Source organism: Heptranchias perlo, chromosome 1 (genome assembly GCF_035084215.1).
Source record: "Heptranchias perlo isolate sHepPer1 chromosome 1, sHepPer1.hap1, whole genome shotgun sequence".
Lineage (NCBI taxonomy): Eukaryota > Metazoa > Chordata > Chondrichthyes > Hexanchiformes > Hexanchidae > Heptranchias > Heptranchias perlo.
In genome coordinates, this window is record NC_090325.1 from 171,437,100 (window position 1) to 171,463,050 (window position 25,951).

The window sequence follows — 25,951 nt, forward strand, 5'->3', positions numbered from 1 at the left end:
ACCAAGAATTTTCAGTCCAAACACAAAGATCTCCCAGCCAAAAGTTTGACTGAGAGAACTGAGTGCCCAGCTGCAATAACTCACCTTTTATCCCCATCTGTCAAACAGGGATTTAAACGGCTGAAACCTGACTACTTTCCCATGGCGTGCTTCACACAGCACGAGAAGCACATTGAGGCAGCATTAAAATCACTTGCCTTCATTGTTAATTGGATTTATGGACATTTCAAGTACGTTAAATACTTGATTTACTGCTTTAAATATCGTTGCTGAGGCTTTAATTGGATTTTCATTTTAAAATCGTGCCCCTTATTTCTGCATGCACTTTCTGTCTCCATAACTTGACTGACTTCCTTTGCCTTTGTTTCGTTTTTGCCACATTTCTTGTGTCAACATTTTCTCATTATAAATTCATATTGTAATAGGTTTTCCCTTTGTAAACTCGTCACCCGGATCATGCAATCTGGCCATGGGTTCCCAAAATAGGTGCAAGATGCTTTCTGACAAATTTTTTCACTGCTTTTTTTTTTGCTCAGTAACTGGGATTTCTAATATTCAAAATAAAGATTTAAATAAATTTAAAAATCAAAATATATATATTTCACAATACCATAATTGAACTTATCCAGTGAATCATCTTTTTAATGCTTCCATTAAAGTTTTTACTGGAAGGCCTCAGTCTCTCACTAGAGCCTTGGCTTGGACCTAATACTTTTGCCCAGAGCTGTGATGGTCTGAGTAAGTGTACCTAATTTCTCAGGATACACTAGTACCTTTCAGTCAGCTGTACTGATGGAATATTTTACTTTAGATTCTAGCACATTGTGCTCAGTTGCTGTTCTTCATGTAATTTTGAAAAACAAGAGAATGCGTATCAGAAGATTTTTTTGGAGGTAAAATTTATATTGAGTATTTTTAAAACAATAGAGAGGATGTGTGTGAGAAAGAATGAAAGTCAGAAAAATAACAGTGTTCTGATTACTCACCTATTGTAGCTTTGGTTTTGTGTTTTACAAGCTTTAGAAACTATTAAGCTGAGAGAAGGAGAGTCTGGGATCAGAGAGAGTGAAAGAGATGGGTAAGAGAGAGGTCTCCACATTGGGGAGACCAAACGCAGATTGGGTGATCACTTTGCCGAACACCTCCACTCAGTCTGCAAGCGTGACCCTGACCTGCCGATCGTTTGCCATTTTAATTCCCCGTCCCACTCCCACTCTGACCCCACTGTCCTCGGCCTCTTACACTGATCCAATGAAACTCAACGGAAGCGTCATTGCAGACAGATATTGGGGTGCACGCAGCATGATTTATAAATACAGTGGGGCAGGCATATATTGGGGTGCAAGGGGCATAATTTATAAATACAGTGGGGCAGGCACATATTGGGGTGCAAGAGGCATAATTTATAAATATAGTGGGGCAGACAGATATTGGGGCGTGGCAGAATTCATAAAAACACTGGGGCAGCAAATATTGTGCTGATTGCTACCTGTCATCGTGCCGTCCACCCAAATATCTGCCTGCCCCACTGTATTTATAAATTGCGCCCCGTGCACCCCAATATCTGCCTGTCCCTCTGTATTTATAAAATGTGCCCTGCCTGCCCCAATATCTGCCTGCCCCACTGTTTTATCAATGGAGCCCTGCCTCGATATCTGCCTGCTGCACTGTTTTATAAATTGAGCCCCACCCCGATTTCTGCCTGCCCTACTGTTCTATAAATTATGCCCTGCCCACCCCAATATCTACCTGCCCCACCATTTTATGAATTGAGCCCTGCCTGTCCCAATATCTGCCCACCCCACTGCTTTCATGAATTGTGACTCACCCACCCCAGTATCTGCCTAACCCACTGTTTCATAAATTGAGCCTCGCCCCCATATCTTCATGCACCACTGTTTTATAAATTGTGCCCCGCCTCAAGATCTACTTGCCCCACCGTTTTATAAATAGAGCCCAGCACCCCCCAATATCTGCCTGTCCCACTGTTTCATTAATTGAGCCCTGCCCCAATAGATGCCTGCCCCACAGTTGTATAAACTGTGCCCTACCCCAATATCTGCCTGCCCCGCTGTTTTATAAATTGAGTCCTACATCGATATCTGCCTTCCCCGCCGTTACATAAATTGAACCCCACCCACTCCAATACCTGTTTGCCCCAATATCTTCCTGTCCCATTGTTTAATGAAGAGTCTCGCAAACCCCAATATCTGCCAGATCCACCGTTTTATAAATTGAGCCCCACCCCAATATGTGCCTGTCCCACCATTTTATGAATTGAGTCCCGCACACCCCAATATCTGCCAGACCCACTGATTTATAAATTGCGCCACACCCCACCAACTGCCTGCACTACTATTTTCTAAATTGTGCCCCTCCCACCCCAACATCTGCCTGCCCCACAGTTTTATAAACTGTGCCCTACCCCAATATCTGCCTGCCTCACTGTTTCATAAATTGAGCCCCACCCGAATATCTGGCTGGCCCGCCGTTACATAAATGGAGTCCCACCCCCATATCAGCCTGCCCCACTGTTTTATAAATTGTGCCCCTTCCCAACATCTGCCTGCCTCACTGTATTATAAATTATCTGCCAGGCCCACTGTTTTATAGATTGTGCCCTACACACCCAATATTTGCCTGCTCCACTGTTTTATAAATTAAGCACCACCCCAATATCTGCCTGCCCTACTGTATTATAAGTTGAACCATACCCCAATACCTGTCTGCCCCACTTTTTTATTAATTGTGCCCCGCCCCAATATCTGCCTTCCAACTGTTTTACGAATTGAGCCATATCCCATTATCTGCCTGGCCCACTATTTTATAAATTGTGCCCTTTGCACCCCAATATCTGCCTGTGTACTGCTTTTTATATTGAACCCTGCCCCAATATCTGCCTGCCCCATTCTTTTATAATTTGAGCCTCATCCCAATATACGCCTGTTGCAATGCTTTATGAATTGTGCTCCGCCCACCCCAATATCTGCTTTTGCCTGTTTATAAATTGTGTCTCACCCTCCCAAATATCTGCTTGCCCCGATGTTTATATAAATTGTGCCCTGCCCACCCCAATATTGAGGGTGGAAGTGGAAGAGAGGGGGAATGGGGTGGGGACCAGCATTTCCTGCAGAGCTGGGAGCAGCAGCAATAAGATGGTGAGTGGGAGTGGCACTGAGAGAGGAGAAGCCAGTGAGTGAAACCTGGGGACCTTACTGTGGGTAAATAGTGAAAGATTATTTCCACTGGTGGGTGAATGGGGAACTAGGGAGCGGAAATCAAACATTCTCACTGGAAGAAACAAGGGGGAAAGGAGGAGGTTCTTGAACTGAGGGCTATTAGACTGTGGGATCCTTCATCACATGTGGCTATTGAAGTAGAGACTAAAATTCAGAAATGTTGGTGCTGAGCTAAGTTGAGGACAATGTGCCCTGTGAGAATTTCCCCAAACACTGAGCCCGTTGCTCTTGGTGCGATTTCTCGGTTTGGTTCAGGTCGGTCTTTACCGGTCAGTTTTAACGTGTGATGTGCAAATAAAGGTCAGCTCTGACTGAGGTTCTCAGTTCAGAGTTGTCACCTTCATATGGAACCGGAGTCCAAACCAGAGTCCAAAGAGATAGGGAGAGAGATCGGACCAGTTCAAAGTGGCATCAACTGGGGAGCCAGACTGCACCTTGTGCAGTGCAGGGGATTTCTGGGTACGCTTTCAGGGTGAATATCAGTGGGTTATGGGATCACTGCTAGTTACAGGTAGGCTATTGGGGCATTACACCTAATACTACCAGTTACCTATAGATTATCAGTGAGTTATTGTATTACTGTTGGTTATAAGGGGAATCTGAGTGTTATCACTATTAGTTATCAGTGCAATTTCAGTGCGGTACCATTAGTTACTGGTGGAATCAAATTTAGGGCTGGAAATTGCTCATAAAATAACAGTGAGCCTAACAGAGCTCATGGTTATTAATGGGCAAATCGAAGAGCAAGTTCTGGTGACCACATATGCACAGTCAAACACGGAAATCCGGAACTCGCTCTTCCTGATTTCCTGCTGATTTGACAGCTTTGCGTTAAAGGGATATCACAGGCTGGAATCAATGGACCAACGTGAACTTGCTCTCCTGCCCTACTGGAAACTAACTAATCTCACCAGGAAAAAGGTACACTGAGTTATATCAGGTCTAAACTAACATTTAACGGTATGGAATCTATTAATGACTCCCAAACAAGCTCTCTGGCACTGAAAATTAATTTAAAAAAATGTGGCGTCTTATTACTCCTGATATTAATAGTTTTTGGACATTTAAATTTTTTAAAAAAAAATTTAAAAATGTAAAATGTTATTTTTTTTACTTTTTCTTTCTGTCTCTTTTATCTCAGTCTTTTAATCTTACCCTCTCTTTATTACACTTTCTCTATTTGATTTTATAGTACATTTACTAATCTTATCTGACACTTCCTCATTCTTACTCTGCGAGATTCACTTCCTGGTTCTCACAGCGTGGCTTGATTCAAGCTGACTAGTGGAGGGAACAGAGCTCTTTTCCTCCTCTCACAGCTCAGAGAAGCCCAGGAACGACCGCTGCATTTCTTGCAGGCCTCAATTAAAGTAAGTTGGCGCCCAGAAGCCTGCAAAAGGTTTGTGGGTGAGTTAGTTATTTGCCAACAGCGGGCGACATGTGTTCGCCGCTCAGCACAATTTCCGGCCCAAAGCTCCCTGTCTTTGGTTTCCCTTCTGCAAATCAATTCCCCACCTTCGAATTCCCCTCTTCCCTGCCCTCGGTTTCCCCTTTTCGCCTGCTCACGAGTGGCCTCCTGGTTCTTGGAACTTGTCGCACAATAGCTGCTGGTGTGAAACCATGAGCAAATATTCTCAACTACAGGGGACCCAACCTTTATAAAGTAAATGCAATAACATTTGTAGAAGTCACGTGATCAGATGTCATGTGGTCAGATGTCAAGTGGTCAGAATATCACATGACCAAACCTCCAGGAATGCCTCCAGAGTTGGCAACTCTAGTTGCAGATAGTAGATAAGTTGGAGGAGTTCACAAACTACTATAACTGATTCCTATTTTAAGTGATAATAGTTATTCAACCTTCCTGATTTGTGAGATAATAAGTACAATTGTATTTTATGGAGTATCTGCCTCAACTCACTGCTTCTAGGGAGCTGGTAAGTCACCTTGAGAAGACATTTCAATTTCCTCTCGTTTGAAAATTGGTTGTATATAGGTGGGTGGCTCCCCCTGCTGTTTTTGGAAGATGCACATAATGATGTTACATGCTTTTGAGAGCAGTTTTTTTTCAAAATCTTTTGTGTCCATTGTTTATTGCTCTCTATAGTCCTTCATATAAATCAATATTTGTTGTTCCTTGCTCCAAACCTGGTTTCAGATTAGTTTATTTTAATGCTTCCATGTTTGATTTCAAGTAATTTTATCTGGTGTTTAATTTCCCTAATTTTTGCATCTCTTCACTGGCGATGCGTGGTGCGGCAGGTCCTGCATTACTGTTGGTGGAAGTTAGAACAGTGTGCTGAACAAGGTTTCTGCCAACCATGATTGGCCTACTAGGGCTCCCGCTGGGCATTGAACATGACTGGGAGCATGCAGAGAGACCACGCAGAGCAGGTCAAGCTGCGAGGAGAGGGAGGAGCAGGTGGCCATATCCAATCAGGGCCTTCAGGGACCAATTCTCTTACCTCAACACGAGCGAAGATCAGTGCTTCCGACGGCTGCGGTTCACGAAAGAGGTCGTGACGGAGATTAGCCACAGCTGCAGCCTCAGAGCAGGGCAAGGACAGCATTGCCTTTGGCTGTGAAGGTAAATTCACAAAAACTTTGCACTAATTGTGCATTTTTGTCCAAGATTTAATATGGCATTGATTTTTTAAAATTTTGTTATGCTACATGGTCAAATACCAGCTTCACTCACAGAATCCCTAGGAACACATGCCCCAATTTATTTTTGATACAGTAGTTTCAACAATTAATTATTTTTTCTTAGCCAGGCTTCCGAGAGAAGGGCAAAATTATTCAAACACAAACATCTCTTAGGATTAGTTAGAAGAACATTTGAGTGGCAGCTTCCTTTTGAATTTAACAGTTATTAGATATTCTGAAAAGTATTTCTCAGCCTGGGTGGTTCCAAGTGGAGAGTCTGGCTCTGGAGACTGATGGTTATATAGCTTTTGTGGATGATGAGGAAAGGAAAAGAACTGCCACATAATAATATAGTTCAGCATATTAGTTATTTTCTACTTAAGATATTTAAGTCTAATAACTACTGTAAAACCTATGTGCGTCATTGCTACTGTTCACTTATTATTTCGTGTTAAATAAAATTTGTTTAGCAGTTAAAACCCCAGTTACAATCTAATATCACATTAACTTAGGGCTTTCTGAAATCAGGGAAGATCACACTAGAGCACGTGATAAAAGCAGTAAGCTGCAACAAAGTGAGAAGGCACACTGCTAATTTACTTAAGATATATGGGTCATGAAATCACACTCCAGACAAAGTGAGCAAAGAGACCCCTAAGGGAGTGGTCTGAGATGATGAACCCAGCAAAAATGAAAATGTAACAAGCAGTTCCGCTTTGTTGCCAAAGCCATGTGGTATAAAATGGGCACGACATATTAATATTTGTAAGATAAAGATTTAAAAAAAACTAGGGAAAAAGGGATAAGGAAAACAAGCCAAAAAAGTTATTTAAAAAATAAAAATCCATATAAAATGCAATGAATAGTTTTGTTGCATCATCGGTGTTTGCAGATAGCGAATGAAATAAAACTGTTGCAAAAAAACCCCACTACTCAGCAGTCAGTTTATTGCTTATCTCTGAATGATGTTGGAAAAAAATCATATCTAAAATGTTGTTTGAGTGTTTTTTTTATTTCATATCCTAAAGCATAGCAGTGCATTTCTAAAATAAAAATCAATAATTTAGTGAAAATTAGTTATTGAATAACAGCCAACATTGTTCCAGTAAGTTGATTTTTGCTAATCATGTGGTCTGCTAAGTCCTATACATTTAAATATTTATAAATATTCAGTTTTTCAGAAATGTCTTAGCACTGTAGTCAGCCCAATGGTAGAACAATTCTCAACACATTCAAAAGTTTGACAATGTTTGGAATTATTCAGTAGTTGAATCACTGCATCAGCCATGAACAAACACAGAGGAAAACACTTTTGTTAGTCTTTTATATTTAGTATACATGTGCAATAAACCTCTTATCTCTTCAAGTGATGGCAGGGTTTCTTAGAAACTTCAAAACGTAAACAAGATTTAAGATGTTGAGCTACATCTATGACAAACATACAAATAATTCTCTTCCCTCTCCCAAGGATGTGCTTTTTTTTAAAAAAAGTTTGAAAATATAAATTTCAAATTCTGTTCTTGCATCCTAAATGTACCTAGTCTGTACAGATCTCAAGGCACACACGCACAAACACAAAAAAGAGCAAAATGAATTTCTATCAAATCTGTGACAAATACTGCTCCCTGAAATTGCAAGATGCTGTTTACACATTCAAAAATAAAAATATCAAAGAAATGCAATACTAGAAATGTGGCAATTTAAAAATTACCATCTCCATATTTTGATCACTTATGGGTTTGAAAAGTTCACTTGAAATGTATTTACAGCCTTTATACACATTACAATGCTGAATGTTTTATTTACAAAATTAATCCAAACATGCAAATATGGTTATGGTCAAATTCAGGTGCAAGGTTAAGAAACCTACAAACATTAAAAATTATTGCAATCATGAATGTTTTCCCTGTCTTTTTCCCTATTTTAAGAATTAACTAGGAAATAGAGCTAGTACAAGTCAATTTTTTCTCAAAATGCCAAATAGGCCGGGAAAACAAACACAACAGTTGGAAGCATCTTGAGACTTCATTAATAGATTCTGACCCATAGAGTGACTTGATGCACAAGTGATATAATTTCTCCATTTATCAGCAGGAGGGAGGGGAGGGGAAGAAAGTTGGCCTTATTGAAGGAGTCTCAGAAGACAAGTCGGCTGATCGTATTAAACCCACCACCTCCTCCTCCTCCACCACCACCACTTGGGCCACAGCTCCCTGGTGGGTCACTATCATCAAAACCGCGTGGACGAAATGAACATGTAGTGGAGGACGCTTGTAACGCTCTGGTACGGGCATTTAGCTCTTGTTCCTGTGGAAAGGAAAATGAAATGTAAATTTCTATTTTGTTTCAACGATACCATTTAGAAGAAAATGTTGAAGTCTTTAATTACATTGTTCAACTTTTGTGCCAACTCATGCTCCAACAGTGGTCAGAGTGAGGGGTAATTTGTGCCATGGAGTAGTTGGACATGTTTCAACTTTCAATGCCCCACAATGCGAGGTCCCAACCTTTTATTATGTCCTTGGACTCAGAACAGGATAGTGGTGATTTTGGATAATCAAGCATAGGCTATAACTATGCTCATAATACAGACACAATAAGGTCTTCAGGGCCCACCACTTGATGATAATGGTTGGAAACTTCAATTCTGCCCAGTGTCTAGCATCACTTACTGAAATCTGCTTAGTGAAGTTGAAGGAGTACAATCACACAGAGTACCCGGTACCAACTGACCTATATTTTAAAGAGATTGTGTAGCATTCTTAACAGTTGGAGTTTGCATTGCTCATTTAAAAAGTTTGGAGCACCAGTATTTTTGAGGGGGGCAGGGACATAAGTAAAGAAGATATAATGGAGAAAGTGGTGTAAAATGAAGTGTGATTGAAAGCAGCAGAAAGATTACTAGCATGCACAATCTACATCAAGAATCACTGGAGATGATGATGAAAACACCACCGAAACAATAAACATAGTCAGAGGATAAAACATAAATAAGATTGGCAGTTCAGGGCGAGAGGATAAAATGAGTGTTTACAATGTAAAGCATGCAGTGGTGTCCAAAGCTTGTAACACAATATTGCTTGATCCCACTGTCCTTGCAAACTGCCGCCCCATTTGCAACCTCCCTTTCCATTCCAAAGTCCTTGAACGTGTTGTCACCTCCCAAATCCGTGCCCATCTTTCCTGCAACTCCATTTTTGAATCCCTCCAATCAGGTTTCTGTCCTTTATCAAAGTCATAAATGACATCCTATGTGATTGCGATTATGGTAAACTATCCCACCTCATCCTTCTTGACCTGTCTGCAGCCTTTGACATAGTTGACTTCACAATCCTCCTCCAACACCTCTCCTCAGTCGTCCAGCTGGGTGGGACTGTGCTCGCCTGGTTCCATTCCTATCTATCCAGTCGTAGCCAGAGAATCACCTGCAATGGCTTCTCTTCTTGCCCTCACACCATTATCTCTGGAGTCCTCCAAGGATCTATCCTTGGCCTCCTCCTATTTCTCATCTACATGCTGCCCCTCGGCAACATCATTTGAAAACAAATAGTCAGGTTCCACATGTACACTGACTGCACCCAGCTCCACCTCACCACCACCTCCCTCGACCCCTCCACTGTCTCTGATTTGTCAACGCTTGTCCGACATCCAGTAGAGGATGGGAAAAAATTTCCTCCAACTAAATATTGGGAGAACCAAAGCCATTATCTTCAGTCCCTGCCACAAACTCTGTTCCCTAGCCGACTCCACACCTCTCCTTGGCCGCTGTCTGAGGCTGAACCTGAACGTTCGTAACCATAGCGTCCCATTTGACCGAGATGAACTTCCGACCACATAGCCGCTCCATCATCAAGACTGCCTATTTTCACCTCCGTAACATCGCTCGTCTCCGCCCCTGCCTCAGCTCATCTGCTGCTGAAATCCTCATCCATGTCTTTGTTACCTCTAGACTTGACTATTCCGGTGCTTTCCTGGCAAGCCTCCCAACTTCCACCTTCCGTAAACTTGAGCTCATTCAAAACTCTGCCGCTCATATCCTAACTCGCACCAAGTCCTGTTCACCCATCACCCCTGTGCTTGCTGACCTACATTGGTTTCCGGTACAGCAACTCCTTGATTTTAAAATTCTCATCCTTGTTTTCAAATCCCTCCATGGCCTTGCCCCTCCTTATCTCTGTAACCTCCTCCAGCCATAAAACCCTCCGAGACCTCTGCACTCCTCCAATTCTTGCCTCTTGCCCATCTCCAATTTTAATCGCTCCACTATTGGGGGCTATGCCTTCAGCTGCCTAGGCCCTAAGCTCTGGCATTCCCTCCTTGAACCCCTCCGCCTGTCTACCTCTCGCCTCCTTTAAGACGCTCCTTAAAACCTTTGACCATAGTTTTGACCAACTGTCCTGATATCTCGTGTGTCTCGGAGTCAAATTTTGTTTGATAATGCTCCCGTGAAGCGCTTTGGGACATCTTACTATGTTAAAGGCGCGATATAAATGCAAGTTGTTATTTCCAGGGCTACTGTTTTACGGTGACTGAACAGGTCAAATTCCATTTTTATTATGTGATTTTGGTACTTTTATTGGTATTTTGGAGATTGAGTTCAGTGATTGCATCCATTTTTACATGAAAACCATAAGTTAAGGCCCGTGGTCATTTCAATAACTCATGGATTGAAAATGAGCGGGAAATCCATTAGCTCATTTTAGAGGGTATGTTAACAATTATTTATGTCATCTTGCCAGGCCATGCACCTTTGTGGCTGAGGTGCCAGATAGGTAGCCCATTCGGACTCTTCCATCAATGCCACTTGAGCTGACCATTTGGAGGTACACGAGATTTGTGCCAATTTCCTTTTCCCCTCCTGGTGAGAAGGCACCTAGCCTTCATTCACTGCCTCCCTACATCACCGGGTCTGAAATGAAGAACTCAGTAGAGGGAAGAGGAAAAAGGATCAAATCCTCATCGTACAATTCCACGGCATTGTATGTTAACAGTCCAACATGTTTTGCCATGGGCAGTCAGTCAACATTTGAATAAATTCCACCCCATTCCAATTTTCTCCAGTCCCCTCCTGAATGCAGTGGCTCCTTGCTGGGTACGGTTCCATCAATTCCAGTCACCCTCCAGTACTTTGCCCAAGTAGCCTTTATTCAGGCATGACCCTTAGCGGTGAATGTCGGCAGGCTTTGAATGTGGAGGAAGTCACAATTCTGTTTTCATCTAGTGCCCACACTTCAACAGTGGTTGCTGAATTGCAGTCAGGAACCTGACAATTTTCCCCCTCTAACCGAGCTGAGGCAACTGTACCATTCCGACTTTCACTACAGGCGAGATCAACACAGACCAGGGGTCAAACTTGGGACCTTCCTCAGCTGTATGGCTCAGCTATTCACTGGATAAATTTACTGAGCTACTAGGGAAGGGGGAGGGGGTGAAGGAGAAGCTAACACTTGTATAATAGAATTCCACTGTACTTCATGAGTTTGCATTAGAATTGTAAAATGTACAGATTTTAAAAATCGAAGTGACATAGCATGAAAATATACCTGTAAAGGGCTGAACCGCACATCTCTGGAACTGGGCTCTAATTCAGCCCTGACCTATGAGATGAAAATGTTTGCCCTGTTAGTGGTAGGGGTTCTACGTGAAATGAATTTGGGCTGTTAAAGCCCACCTCCCAATGGGAGCAGGCCCATAGTACAAAAGTGCTTTTAATTTGGCTCTCACTCGCTCACAGACCACATGGATGGCTGGTTCATTGGCCCACTAGAGGGAGGAGGGAAAGGGAAGGTGCTCCTCTGATACCAGACTAGAGGAAGTTTAATGCTGCATCTAGTTGTGCTACAGGACCTAGGAGTGCTTGCTGCCAACACTGGGTGCATGAAATTTGATTGTATTCCTTTCCCATTGCTTAAATCCCTCACCTTGAAGAGCACAAAAATTCATCAAAAACTACCTGTAGGTAAAGCTTGTTGTCTTTAGTGATTGCATCCATGAGTTCCTTCTGCAGTGGCGGCTCTCCATTTACCCACAGTCCATTTATTGCACTTGGGTATACTCCACAATTAGCATCCTGTTTCCTGTAAAACAAGACATATGCCGTGTCCTTAGGAAACCTGCTGGTGATGTTCTGAACAGACTGAAAGGATGTGAAAGTCACTCTGCTGTCATTGAACAGAAACCACTCCTTTGATGCCTCTTTGCAGTTTGGATCATGCCAAATGACCGAGGTATTGGAATCATTATTATCTGTTGCACAACCCTGAGGGGAGGACAAACCCGCAAGGTCAGTCTTATAGCACAACTGACCTACAGATCCTGAACTGGTGTTTCTGGCATAACAGTAATAGTGCCCACTCTCAGATGACATCCCAGAATGTACCACGATAGAAGAGAGGAGGTAAGATACCGGTTGTGGATCACTCGAGTCGACTGAACCAGAGGGCTTCAATTTTTTAGGCAGGTTTTCAGGCGAGTCAGGCAGCAACGACTGGCTGATCGCTGGTGATTTCTGAGATGTTTTTTCAACTGGCAACTGTAAAACTAGAGGAAGTGCCACATCATCCAGGATTTTCCGCCTTATGTGACTCTTCGAATCATACGAAAATCTCAGGAGAGTGAGAATGAGGTATTCAGGTTCGTCTACTACCTGCATAACCTTCTGTGCATTTTGCAACGAGGCACATTTTTCACAGTAATACTTGTTCTCTCCATTGAGAATTTCAGGGGCCAAAAAATAGTTTATTAGATTTGGGACAGACTTAGTTTTGTCATTCCGCTCAATGGATTTATTATTGTGAACTGTGACCAGTTTATCAGATGGGATTGGCAGGCTACAGGAATCTACAGAAGTAATGGGTTGCAATGGAAACTTTTGAAGCATTTCATCCCCAGCTTCTGATCCGTGCCCAATTTCTTCCACCTGAAGGCCATGAAGTACAGGAGGCTCAGTATGAAGAGCGTCAGAGACTACTGCAGTACAACATGGAGGCACTGTGCTTTCACAATCTGCTGGGGCAAGCAACTGTGTGGATTCAGCTTCTACAATATCTTCAAGGCATGGTGGAAAGGCTAGTGAAAGATCAGTGAAAGCCTCCTGTTTCTGAGAGGTGCTCTTACAGTTTAGACAGCGTATTGTAGTTTGCAGTTTGCCTCCAAACATTTTCTCTATCAGCGTTTTCCCTTCATCAACTCTTGGCAGATTTGATTCAGTGAGAGATGGCATTTTCTCTGAATGTTCTCGAGAGCTGCATTCATGTTCAGAACTGATGCTGCTTTGAGATGAATTCTCATGAAGAATTCTACAAGTTTTTTCTTCTTCATGCAACCTTGAAGGGGAAGAATAGGAAACAAAGGGAGATTTACCGGGCACAAAATTGAAATTTAAAAACACAATATCATTTTCCCCAAACTTGATTCTTATTTAAGTCTATAAATCCGCTGTAGTTATGATCCTCCTGTCTATATACATACACACATTGGAAATGTACTATTTTGTTTTAAACTGCAAGAGATTCTCCCACAATGTAATTACTGCTAATTTTCCCCATGTATCTATAGGGACATATTCCTCCCAATACCGAGGTGGAAGGTCTGGATGAGATAGTATAAGAAAGGGGATGGAGCAAGAATAAAACCCTTACCTGAGGGCCATACATTCAAGGACTAAAAGGACCCTGAAAGAAAGGTCAATGGGGACCTCTGAGGAGAAAACCTCACATCTACTATTCTCCATAAAAATAGCGATCAAAAAAAGGGATATTTGCTGTGTTTGTAAATTTAAGAAAAATCTTAGTCTTTCTCAACTGGGAAGATTTATTATGACAGGTGGTAAATAATTTTTCTTTAACTTTATAACCAGAGCAAAATATACCACAGATTTTTTCAAATCCACCCCAGAGGCCTTCTCTCTGATCCTGGTTTTTGCATATTAATAGATCCAGTCAACAGCTTTCCATTCTTCAGTGGGCAAAATATCTACTGCTCTCCAGTTTCATCAGGTTGTTTGCATTACAGTGGTTATTTAAGTGTACAGAGCAATACATGATCTACTGATGGATTTGAGTGTCACACATTCCTTGGGTAATCAGCAATGGAGAGTGCCAGATCTCGCCAGAACAATTTTTTGGTAAGCCCTGGATATTCACCCAGCAAGACTTTGCTTCAAATGAATCCCATAGGATACTAATGTGGGTCCCAAGCAGATACATCATCAGCGTTTACCTGAATTCCAGGTCCTGCCTTGTGTCGACATGAAGGGACCCAATGTATTGTGTGTTCACTTAAAGAGTACTTATTTTTTCTCCTCTCAAAGATTCCTTTACACCTTCTCAGAAGATTGCCTGAGTTTTTATAAGAAATGTCATCCACGATAAATTGCTCATCATGTGCAGGAAGATGTCTCAAGTACATCACAATGAGGAAAAGGATATGGTGGACACAGAGCATGGAGAAAGGAGAGAGGCTAGGATAGGGAAATCAAAGGCATGGTTGAAGAAGAGGTTTTTGAAAGCAGGGAGGGAAGTGGCAAGGTGGAGAGAAGTGGGTAGAGTTCCAGAGGGCAGAATAAGCTGCCACCAATGGTGGAGCAAAGGACAAGTCTAGTGTTAGAAGAGCAGAGGGTGCATTGGAGACATAGGGAGAGGGGTCACTAAGGCAATGGAGATTTAAAAACGAGGATGAGAATTTTGAAATCAACATGCTGGGTCAAAGGGAGCAACTGAAGCTTAGAGAGGATGGGTGACTTTGTATGGGTGAGGACCTGGACTGTAGTGTTTTGGATGAGTTGAAGCCTTTGAAGGATTGGTCTCATTTGTGATTAACCAGCCTTTCTTTATAATTTCCCAGCCCTTCATTTTATTTGGGGTATTTTCTGTACACAGGAACTAAAGAACCAGTGGGCCAGTTCCACACCGGGCAAGAGGCCTGATTTATAAATATTTTTCTTAAACATTTTAAGACTATTATTATCATTTGTTAGATTTACAAAAAAACTGATTGTGAATAAATCTTTCTGTGCCCCAACACCCTCACATTCCCATTTTAGGATTATGCCATATGGGAGCATTAGGAAGGCTAAATTTAGATTTGCCCATTTCCTTTCTCAAATTTTTGGTAGAACAGCCAGGTAGATTCATGATGGAGTGGAGATGAACTGTCACAAAGTGAAGACAGAGGGCCAGCCTAACAAGAGTACAGGCCTAACCAGGTCACTATGCCTTTGAGAAAACAAGATGGAAAATGGGTTTACCATGGGCATTACCAATCAACTCCCTGCCTTCCTAGAAAAGCCAAATCAAGGAAATCAAGTTGTTCCATTCACCTCATCTTATTACAGCTATTCTAGCTGGCTAGCCTTCTCCTCTTCCTCCCCCACCCTAAAAGATGAATTCAATAATGTCAGCATATCCTGTTTGTATAGACACTTTCTGGGATTTACAGGGTCACTCCCAATAAGTGATATCAATGGAAAAGCCTAGCATGGAGGAAGACCTTACTAGAGCGTCTCCAATTCTGACTGTTATTTTCCTCCATAAAATGAGCAGTATTTGGAACAAAAAATACTCCCCTATACTTTTTTCTCCTTGGACTTAACGAAAAAGGATTGCAAAGTATATCCAGTTCAGATGCACTGAAAATTTGCATTTCTGTCTGTAGGTGTTATGAACATAGTAGAATCTTACAGCACAGGAGGCCATTTGGCCCATCATGCCTGTGCCGGCTCTTTGAAAGCTATCCAAATAATCCCACTCCCCTGCTCTTTCCTTAAAGGCCTGCAATTTTTTTTCCTTTTCAAGTATATATCCAATTCCCTATTGAAAGTTATTATTGAATCTGCTTCCACCACCCTTTTCGGTGGTACATTCCACATCATAACAACTCGCTGTGTAAAAAAAAATCTAATTTCCCACCTGATTCTTTTGCCAACTATCTTAAATCTATCTTCTTTGGCTGATGACTCTCCTGACAGTGGAAACAGTCTCTCCTTATTTGCTCTATCAAAACCCTTCCTAATTTTGTACACCACTATTAAATCTCCCCTTAACCTTCTGTGATCTAAGAACAATCCCAGCTTCTCTAGACGCTCCACATAACTGAAGTCCTTCATCTCTGGTACCATTCCAGTAAATCTCCTCTGCACCCTCTCCAAGGCCTAAAGTGTGGTGCCCAGAATTGGACACAATACTCTAGCAGAGGCCTACTCAGTGATTTATAAAGGTTTAGCGTAACTTCCTTGCGTTTGTATTCTATGCCTCTATTTATAAAGCCCAGGAACCCGTATGCTTTTTTAAAAAAAAACAGCCATCTCAACTTGTCCTGCCACCTTCAAAGATTTGTGTTCGTACATCCCTGGTGTCTCTGTTCTTGCACCCGTTTTAAAATTGTACCATTTAGTTGAGATTGCCACTCTTCATTTTTCCTTCGAAAATGCATCACTTCACATTCCACACACACACAAATGGGATGCAGATATATGTAGTTCCACAACAACTGCCATTTCCTGACTCCCATAATATTTCGACTCAATGCATCTACTTTTTGTAACACTGTTTCCTTCAGATGTGGATAAAAGCAATTGCTATAGACAATGTGCCTCTTACCACTTTCTAATACAATGACATCAATTTGTTTGAGTAAAGTAGCACTCAAAGATCAAGATGAGAAACAAGATATTATCTCCTTTTCTTTCAAGATTTCCTATAAGAAGCACTGTGAGAAACCCGAAAGGGAACCTACTTCCTAGCCTTTGCCAATAGTACACTACTTCTCCCTGATGGCACTGTTGAGCTTGCTAACGCAATTGTTTATTAAAATCATTTAAGCAGGAAAATAAGCTCAATGATAGCAGTCACCTCGAGTCAGAAGGTCCTGGGCTCAAGCCCCATTGCAGAACTTCAGCACTGAGAGTGCGCTGTACTGTCAGAGGTGCTGTCTTTTGGATGAGATGTTAAACCGAGGCCCTGTTTGCCCCTCTCAGGTGGACGCAAAAGATCTCATGACACTATTTGAAGAGATGGGGAATTCTCATGATGTCCTGGCCAATTTATCAGTCAACCAACAACACCAAGAACAGATTATCTGGTCATTTATCTCATAGCTGTTTGTGGGACCTTGCTGTGTGCAAATTGGCTGCCACATTACAACAGTGATTACACCTCTAAAAGTAATTCATGGGCTGTGAAACACTTTGGGATGTCCTGAGGTTGTGAAATGCGCGATATAAAGGCAAGTCTGTTCTTTCCAACTAACATGCTAACAAAATAAAGTCTGATTAAGGAAATCAAAATGAAATATCCGATCCATTACAATAAATAATAAAGCTATTTCTTCTATTTAAAGGACTTAGTGAAATTAATCAGTATTATGTATTGAGATTAATTTAAGAATTCTTGACAGACACACACAAAAACAGCCTGGCCCAATCATCTTCAGCTGCTTCATTAATCACCTCCCCTCCGTCACAAGGTCAAGACTGGAACTATTGACGAATGCTTCCACTGTGTTTAGCTCAATTCACAGCTCCTCCAATAATGAAGCAACTCTTGTCAGCCTACAGCAAGACTTGGACAACATCCAGGCATGGCCTGACAAATGCAGATAACAATCCAGTCACTTAGATGTCAGACAATGGCCACCACCAACAAGAAAAAGGGCCAACCATCTCCTCCTAAACTTCAATGGCACCAACATTGCTGAGTCCCCCGCTTTCAGCATCCATGGGTGGAAGGCAGTCACCACTGACTAGAAGCTTAACTGGACAACTATATCAACACCAAGACTACAAGAGTAGGGCAGAGGCTGGGTACCCTGTGACAGTGGCTAACCTCCTGTTCTCTCAATGCGTCAAGTCAAGACAGCATTTTTTTTTTATTCGTTCATGGGATGTGGGCGTCACTGGCGAGGCCGGCATTTATTGCCATGCCCATCCCTAATTGCCCTGGAGAAGGTGGTGGTGAGCTGCCTTCTTGAACCGCTGCAGTCCGTGTAGTGACGGTTCCCCCACAGTGCTGTTAGGAAGGGAGTTCCAGGATTTTGACCCAGCGACGAAGGAACGGCGATATATTTCCAAGTCGGGATGGTGTGTGACTTGGAGGGGAACGTGCAGGTGGTGTTGTTCCCATGTGCCTGAGGCAATACTTATCACTCACCTGAATGGGTTCAGCTGTAACACGAAGGAAGCTTATCACTATTCAGCATAGAGCAGTCTGTTTGATCGGTGCCCTGCCAATAGATACAATATATACCCCCTCCACCACTGTGTGTGCACTGTTGTTGCAGTATGTACTGCAGGATGGACTGCAGCAACTTACTAAGTTTGCTTAAACAGTACACCCCAAACCTGTGGCTTCTACCATCAAGAAGGACAAGGGCAGTATGATCATGGGAACACTATCACCTCCAAGTTGCATTGGGAAAGTGGACATCATGATGCATGAGTGGATGCAAGGAGTGTTGCCCTGTTTGACACCCCACTGTACTCTTTCCATAGAGAACAGTGCAGCATGCACTATCGTGGATAGCACGTTCAGTGAGGTGGTCACACCGCAGGTAAAGATTACGCAGGCAGAAAGGAAATGGGTGACCGCCAGGCAGAGTAAAAGGACTAGGCAGGTAGAGCAGGAGTCCCCTGGGGCCATCTCCCTCTCAAACAGATATACCGCTTTGGACACTGTTGGGGGGAGATGGCTTATCAGGGGAAAGCAGCAAGAGCCAAGTTCGTGGCACCACGGGTGGCTCTGCTGCACAGGAGGGGAGGAAGAAGAGTGACAGGGCTATAGTGATAGGGGATTCAGTTGTAAGGGGAACAGATAGGCGTTTCTGCGGCCGCAAACGTGACTCCAGGATGGTATGTTGCCTCCCTGGTGCTAGGGTCAAGGATGTCACGGAGCGGCTGCAGGGCATTCTGGAGGGGGAGGATGAACAGCCAGTAGTCGTGGTCCATATTGGTACCAACGACATAGGTAAAAAAAGGGATGAGGTCCTGCAAGGCGAATTTAAGGAGTTAGGAGATAAATTAAAAAGCAGGACTTCAAAGGTAGTGATCTCAGGATTACTACTGGTGCCACGTGCTAGTGAGTATAGGAACAGGAGAATAGACAGGATGAATGCGTGGCTGCAGGGATGGTGTAGGAGGGAGGGATTTAGATGCCTGGGATATTGGGACCGGTTCTGGGGAAGGTGGGACCCGTACAAGCGTGACGGGTTACACCTGAGCAGGACCGGGACCAATGTCCTCGCGGGGGTGTTTGCTAGTGTTGTTGGGGAAGGTTTAAATTAGAGTGGCAGGGGGATGGGAACCTGAGCGGGGAGTCAGAAGAGAATAAAGTTGAGAGCAGCAAGAGAGGGGAAGACCCAGGGGAAATCTACAATACAAATAGTACAAACAGTTGTTCAAGAACAAGTGAAAGGGAAAAGTGTAGAGCAGCAGAAAGAAAGTGTACTTTAGGCGCGACAGATAAAATAAAAACTAGAAGGCGTAAGGCGATTAACCCAGCATCAAAGCTGTGGCAGGGGGTTGGGAACCTGAGCAGGGAATCAGAGGAAAGCGTGTCAGGAAGGAACAGAAGGTATGGAGTAAAAGGTAAAGTGTTAAAAAAGGAAAAAGCAGGAACTAAGTGTCATAAAACATATTTGAAAGTTCTTTATCTGAATGCACGTAGCATTCGTAACAAAATGGACGAGTTAACGGCACAAATAACTATGTGTGGGTATGATCTTGTGGCCATTACAGAAACATGGCTGCAGGGTGACAACGACTGGGAATTAAATATGCCAGGTTATTTAACAATCAGGAAGGAGGGGGAGGTGGGGTGGCTATGTTAATAAAGGAAGGAATCACTGTGATACAGAGAAATGATACTGGGACAAAGGATCAGGACAATGAAACAGTTTGGGTAGAGATAAGGAATAATAAAGGGAAAAAAACTAGTGGGCGTAGTATATAGGCCTCCTAATAGTTGCAACTCTGCTGGAAGAAGTATTAATCAGGAAATAGTCGGGGCATGTAATAAGGGAACAGCTATAATTATGGCGGATTTTAACTATCATATTAACTGGACAAATCAAATTGGGCAGGGCAGCCTTGAGGAAGAGTTTATTGATTGTATTAGGGATGGATTTCTTGAGCAGTATGTAACTGATCCTACAAGGGGGCAGGCAACCTTGGACCTGGTCCTGTGTAATGAGCCAGGATTAATTAATAATGTCCTAGTTAAAGATCCCCTTGGAATGAGTGACCATAACATGGTTACATTCCATATCCAATTAGAGGGCGAGAAGGTTGGTTCTCAAACAATCGTACTGAGCTTGAATAAAGGAGGCTATGATGGTATGAGAGCGGAATTGATTAAAGTGGACTGGGAAAATAGATTAAAGGGTAAGACGGTATATGAGCAGTGGTGTTCATTTAAGGAGTTATTTTACAACTTTCAAAAAAAATATATTCCACTGAGGAAAAAAGGGTGTAAAAGAAATGACAGCCATCCGTGGCTAAGTAAAGAAATTAAGGATAGTATCCGACTAAAAACAAGGACATATAAGGTAGCCAAACTTAGTGGGAGGATAGAAGATTGGGAAGTCTTCAAAAGACAGCAAAAAGTAACTAAATGGTTGATTAAGAAAGGGAAGATAGATTATGAAAATAAATTAGCAAAAAATATAAAAACAGATAGCAAGAGTTTCTATAGTTATATAAAAAGAAAAAGGGTGGCTAAGGCAAACGTAGGTCCCTTAGAGGATGAGACCGGGAAATTAATGGTGGGAAACATGGAGATGGCAAAAATGCCGAACAAATATTTTGTTTCAGTCTTTACGGTAGAGGACACTAAGAGTATCCCAACACTGGACAAACAGGGGGCTCTGGGGGGGGAGGAGCTAAATATGATTAAAATCACTAAGGAATTGGTACTCAGTAAATTAATGGGACTCAAGGCGGATAAATCCCCTGGACCTGATGGCTTACATCCTAGGGTCTTGAGGGAAGTGGCAGTCGGGATTGTGGATGCTTTGGTAATAATTTTCCAAAATTCTCTGGACTCGGCAAAGGTCCCGGCAGATTGGAAAACTGCTAATGTAACACCCTTATTTAAAAAGGGTAGTAGGCAGAAGGCTGGAAATTATAGACCAGTTAGCCTAACATCTGTGGTGGGTAAAATTTTGGAGTCTATTATTAAGGAGACAGTAGCGGAACATTTGGATAAACATAATTTAATAGGACAAAGTCAGCATGGCTTTACGAAGGGGAAGTCATGTCTGACAAATTTGCTTGAGTTCTTTGAGGACATAACGTACAGGGTGGATAAAGGGGAACCAGTGGACGTAGTGTATTTAGACTTCCAGAAGGCATTCGACAAGGTGCCACATAAAAGATTATTGCTCAAGATAAAGAATCACTGGATTGGGGGTAATATTCTGGCATGGGTGGAGGATTGGTTATCTAACAGGAAGCAGAGAGTTGGGATAAATGGTTCATTCTCGGACTGGCAACCAGTCGCCAGTGGTGTTCCGCAGGGGTCGGTGCTGGGTCCCCAACTCTTTACAATCTATATTAACGATTTGGAGGAGAGGACCGAGTGTAACATTTCAAAATTTGCAGATGATACAAAGATGGGAGGGAAAGTAGAAAGTGAGGAGGACATAAAAAACCTACACGGGGATATAGACAGGCTGGGTGAGTGGGCGGAGATTTGGCAGATGCAATACAATATTGGAAAATGTGAGGTTATGCACTTTGGCAGGAAAAATCAGAGAGCAAGTTATTATCTTAATGGTGAGAAACTGGAAAGTACTGCAGTGCAAAGGGATCTGGGGGTCCTAGTGCAAGAAAATCAAAAAGTAGCATGCAGGTGCAGCAGGTGATCAAGAAGGCCAACGGAATGTTGGCTTTTATTGCTAGGGGGATAGAATATAAAAACAGGGAGGTATTGCTGCAGTTATATAAGGTATTGGTGAGACCGCACCTGGAATACTGCATACAGTTTTGGTGTCCATACTTAAGAAAAGACATACTTGCTCTCGAGGCAGTACAAAGAAGGTTCACTCGGTTAATCCCGGGGATGAGGGGGTGGACATATGAGGAGAGGTTGAGTGGATTGGGACTCTACTCATTGGAGTTCAGAAGAATGAGAGGCGATCTTATTGAAACATATAAGATTGTGAAGGGGCTTGATCGGGTGGATGCGGTGAGGATGTTCCCAAGGATGGGTGAAACTAGAACGAGGGGGCATAATCTTAGAATAAGGGGCTGCTCTTTCAAAACTGAGATGAGGAGAAACTTCTTCACTCAGAGGGTAGTAAGTCTGTGGAATTTGCTGCCCCAGGAAGCTGTGGAAGCTACATCATTAAATACATTTAAAACAGAAATAGACAGTTTCCTAGAAGTAAAGGGAATTAGGGGTTACGGGGAGCGGGCAGGAAATTGGACATGAATTTAAATTTGAGGTTAGGATCAGATCAGCCATGATCTTATTGAATGGCGGAGCAGGCTTGAGGGGCCGATTGGCCTACTCCTCCTCCTATTTATGTTCTTATGCCCCTAATACGCACAATGCATAAAAAGGACTGAAGTGACCTAGTTTACTATGTTTAGTTACAGAATGATGGCTGCTGGACAAGAACAGTATTTACCTGTCCAAAAGGAACCTGAGGTATTCAGAACAGTCTTGCTGGGATCCAGGGGTGAACCATGGTGGTCTTGATTCTTCAAAGAAGCTCTGTGGAGCATATGCTGCTCTCTGTTGGTAGAGTAATGGAACTGTTTGGAACCTGCATTTACACATTTACAATTGCATTGTATTGTTTCGCATCAACTGAAACAAGTAGAAAACTGAACATCCAGAAATGTTGCTATTTTTGTTACATTTCTATTCCTTTCAATGTGACAGACTACAAGCAAATTTGCAAATACGCTTTAATAATATAATTGGATTTGAGCTCATTTAACTATAAACTCAACCATGATGAATTTCAAATGATCAATCCTCTAACTGTAATATTTGGCCTGCTAAAGCGTCAAGTACTCTCTCTTCTGTAAATGCCCATCTTTAAATATTTCTGTGCACAGTGCAAAATTTACAAAGATGGACATGAAATACAATAACTTCAGCTCTTAATGAACATAAGAATTGAATCAAGCACTTGATTTGTGAGAGAATGCATGAATCAAGGATAACAGATCTGCTTCACACTTAATAGTTACGTGTGTGTACGTTGAATAATCATTCTGTTGTCCAAGGTTAAGATCACACACACTGGTAATGGATGATCAAACTGCAGATGTGACAATTGCCATTATTATTTTTTTTAAAACATTGGTTACTCTCCCCTCTACTGCACATCTCCAAGTTCAGCAGTAATGGCAAAAACATTGCTAATGTCATTAAAACTGTATAAACCGTTTCCCAACATACCCAGCCAAAAATGAAGAACTTGCATCACGAAGGTTTCTAAATTAGCAGTCAGAAGATAATAGTTCAGTACACAGACCCAATGTTTACTCAACCCACTGATTTAGAGCATTTACTCAAGGGTAATTTTTTTTAAAAAGTACCTGAGTGTGAGCCAAAAAGGCAAACAGAAGTTGCAGCTTCCTCATCAAAGAACGGGATCCATTTAGATTCAGTGCTAAAACAGACCGTCTGAAACTGAAGCAATTTTTTTTTTGAGAACATTTAAGAAAACATAACTAATTTTTGAAATCGCTCCCCCTGCCCCACCACAAAAAAGTAAAATTTAATAAACCATGACTATTAGTTTTACAGAGTTGTTAAAGTTTCTCTCAAAAAATATCGAAGAAAAGCTCACCAGTTCTACTGAACATTCGATACCATAAGCTTGCAGTTATACTGCAACTACCAGTCTCAGACCAGTGTCTGAGAAGTGGGATTCATGGTGGACAGATTGGAGTTCTATCAGCAACTGCAGTTCAGACTGAGTTCAGCAACGAAGGAGCTCTGCATATACAACTAATTTTTAGTTAGAAAAGTGCTGGTTGGAGTATCTGTTTTCGTCTAATATTAAAAAGCATAGTAAAGTAATTTTCTGAAATGTCCAAGAGGTCCAATAGTCCTCCTGAGCATTTTTAAAATGGGATAATACCGGATAGTTTCCAGGAGGTGGTGGTCCCAATGACTTCTATGATATACTGCTACTTTGATATTAATACTCACCCAAAATAGTTTTGCACTGTTGCAAAAACGACAATAGAACTGTGTCCTAAATCTCCACATACGTGCTAACAAGTTACAATTAGGTTACCTTAGTACAGTTAAGTATTAAAGCCTTAATTTCTCTACGATACTGAAACAGACTCCACCACTTACTCTGTAGCCATAAATAATGCTTGAATGACACTGTTCATGTAACATGTATTGCCCAGGTTTATTAACCCAGTTTTTCCCGTTTCAGATTTTCCAGAAAGCCTCGACAAACAAGATGCCAAAGAATTTGAGTGCGATGTCCAGGCACTTTGATTAAGAGTGAGTTTCATCTTTTCTTCACAAGGTTTTGGCAAATCCTACAAATATCAATATCAATTAATATATAGTCTCATGATCTACTGTAAAGGTACCAAAAACACACAGATTATGGAAAAATATTGAATCCTGAGCAATAGAAAAACACAATACAAGAAATAAAAAAACAAACAGCAAATGGAAAATATGAATGAAAATGAGAAAGTAAAAAAGAACAGATGTAGTCTAACACCATACTTCTGGACAGTCATGTACAAATGAAGTCCCACTCACTCTCAACTATCATTTACATCCAGGTTTCCCTTCACATTAGATCAGTAATCTTGGTAGCTGCAATATAATCCAGTTAACTAAAACTGTTATTTTTGTGACTTTCAGTCATGCCAAGTGGATGTTTGGAAAGCAATGGCAAGGTTGGAGAGTGCCAGCTGACAGTCACTTTGTGGGAGATCAAAAGTACTGACTGCAAAAGCAACTTACACAGACAGTGCCTGAGAATTTTTTTTCCCATTAAAATGTTAACTACCTGAAAGGCCATGAATGGCCTTCTTCCGTGCTGTAACCATTCTATAAGACATCTGCAGAATTACTAAGTCCTAGTTTATTTATAATTAGAAGCGGAGAATGGAATATTAATTGATTTTTCTGAGCAACTAGCTAGGGAATGATTATTGCATCAGTGGTATCAGTACTATCATCAACAATGAGGGTAGATATTGTGGTCTCAACAAAGTTCAGTCCAGAATGACAAAGAACTAATGTAAAGCTAGCTCAAAGTGCAATGAGCTGAGTGGTGAGTGCATTTGCATAATTACACATAGCTCCCTGTGCGGTTCTGGTCTTGTGTAGGAAGCTAGCATAATGGGGGCAGGGGAAACCAAAACAATCTTGCTTTGGGTTCAGTTTAAAAGAATGCAGCCACCTAAAGTCAAGTAACTGCAAAAGGGTGGGGGGGTGGGGTGGGGCTGCAAAAATTCTTCGCAAAGGTTCAAAAGGATATATCAACCTTTTAGCAGCTCTACCTTTGAAGGGGAAGTGCCAGGTAAAAATGAAGTGAAAGGAAACCCATTGTGGAGACATAAAAAGGAGTTTGTGGGCAACTGACTGAGTAGCCCAGTGCCGACCTATTGTTTTTCAAGGCTGGGAAAGTGGACATTATGATGCACGAGTTGGATGCAAGGAGTGTTGTCCTGTTTGGCACTCCACTGTACCTTTCCTATAGACATTGGTGCAGCATGCCTTTAAGGAGCATGATACATAGTTTAGGACCGAAATGACTTTCACAACCACTGGCAGTGCTGTGTCTATGGCAGAATTTGGCTGCCTGTCAGATTACAGCATACAGTACAACTTTGCCAGTGTCTCCCTGTGATTGGAGCTTACGAGAAATCTTCAGACAAATCCAGGCAAGTTTGCTATTGTTCCAGTATTAGTGGGTAAGCGTGCAATGGTAGGTGGACACAATCCAACGTTGCAATCTAGCAGGTCTGGTTATCCCTCCATACCTTCTCCAGAGCAACCATTGTCCCAAACAATTGGAAACCATATATTTAACTTGTAGTCTGTCCCTTTAAATATCTTCACATTCAAAGGCAT

General features: G+C 42.0%; 1 protein-coding gene across 3 annotated transcripts in view; it reads right to left on the bottom strand.

Annotated features, from left to right (window-relative positions):
* Positions 1-6,878: 6,878 nt before the first annotated feature.
* The window catches only part of usp38 (ubiquitin specific peptidase 38), a 43,482-nt gene continuing 24,409 nt past the window's right edge, over positions 6,879-25,951 (bottom strand). For all 3 annotated transcript variants that reach the window (XM_067993746.1, XM_067993756.1, XM_067993764.1), the window contains 5 exons: positions 24,203-24,396; positions 23,431-23,524; positions 22,509-22,615; positions 11,839-13,210; positions 6,879-8,192 (listed from right to left, as the gene is read on the bottom strand). In XM_067993746.1, coding sequence (XP_067849847.1) covers positions 8,022-8,192; positions 11,839-13,210; positions 22,509-22,615; positions 23,431-23,524; positions 24,203-24,396 — 1,938 coding nt within the window. In that variant the 3' untranslated portion in view covers positions 6,879-8,021. The remainder of the gene's footprint in view (positions 8,193-11,838; positions 13,211-22,508; positions 22,616-23,430; positions 23,525-24,202; positions 24,397-25,951) is intronic.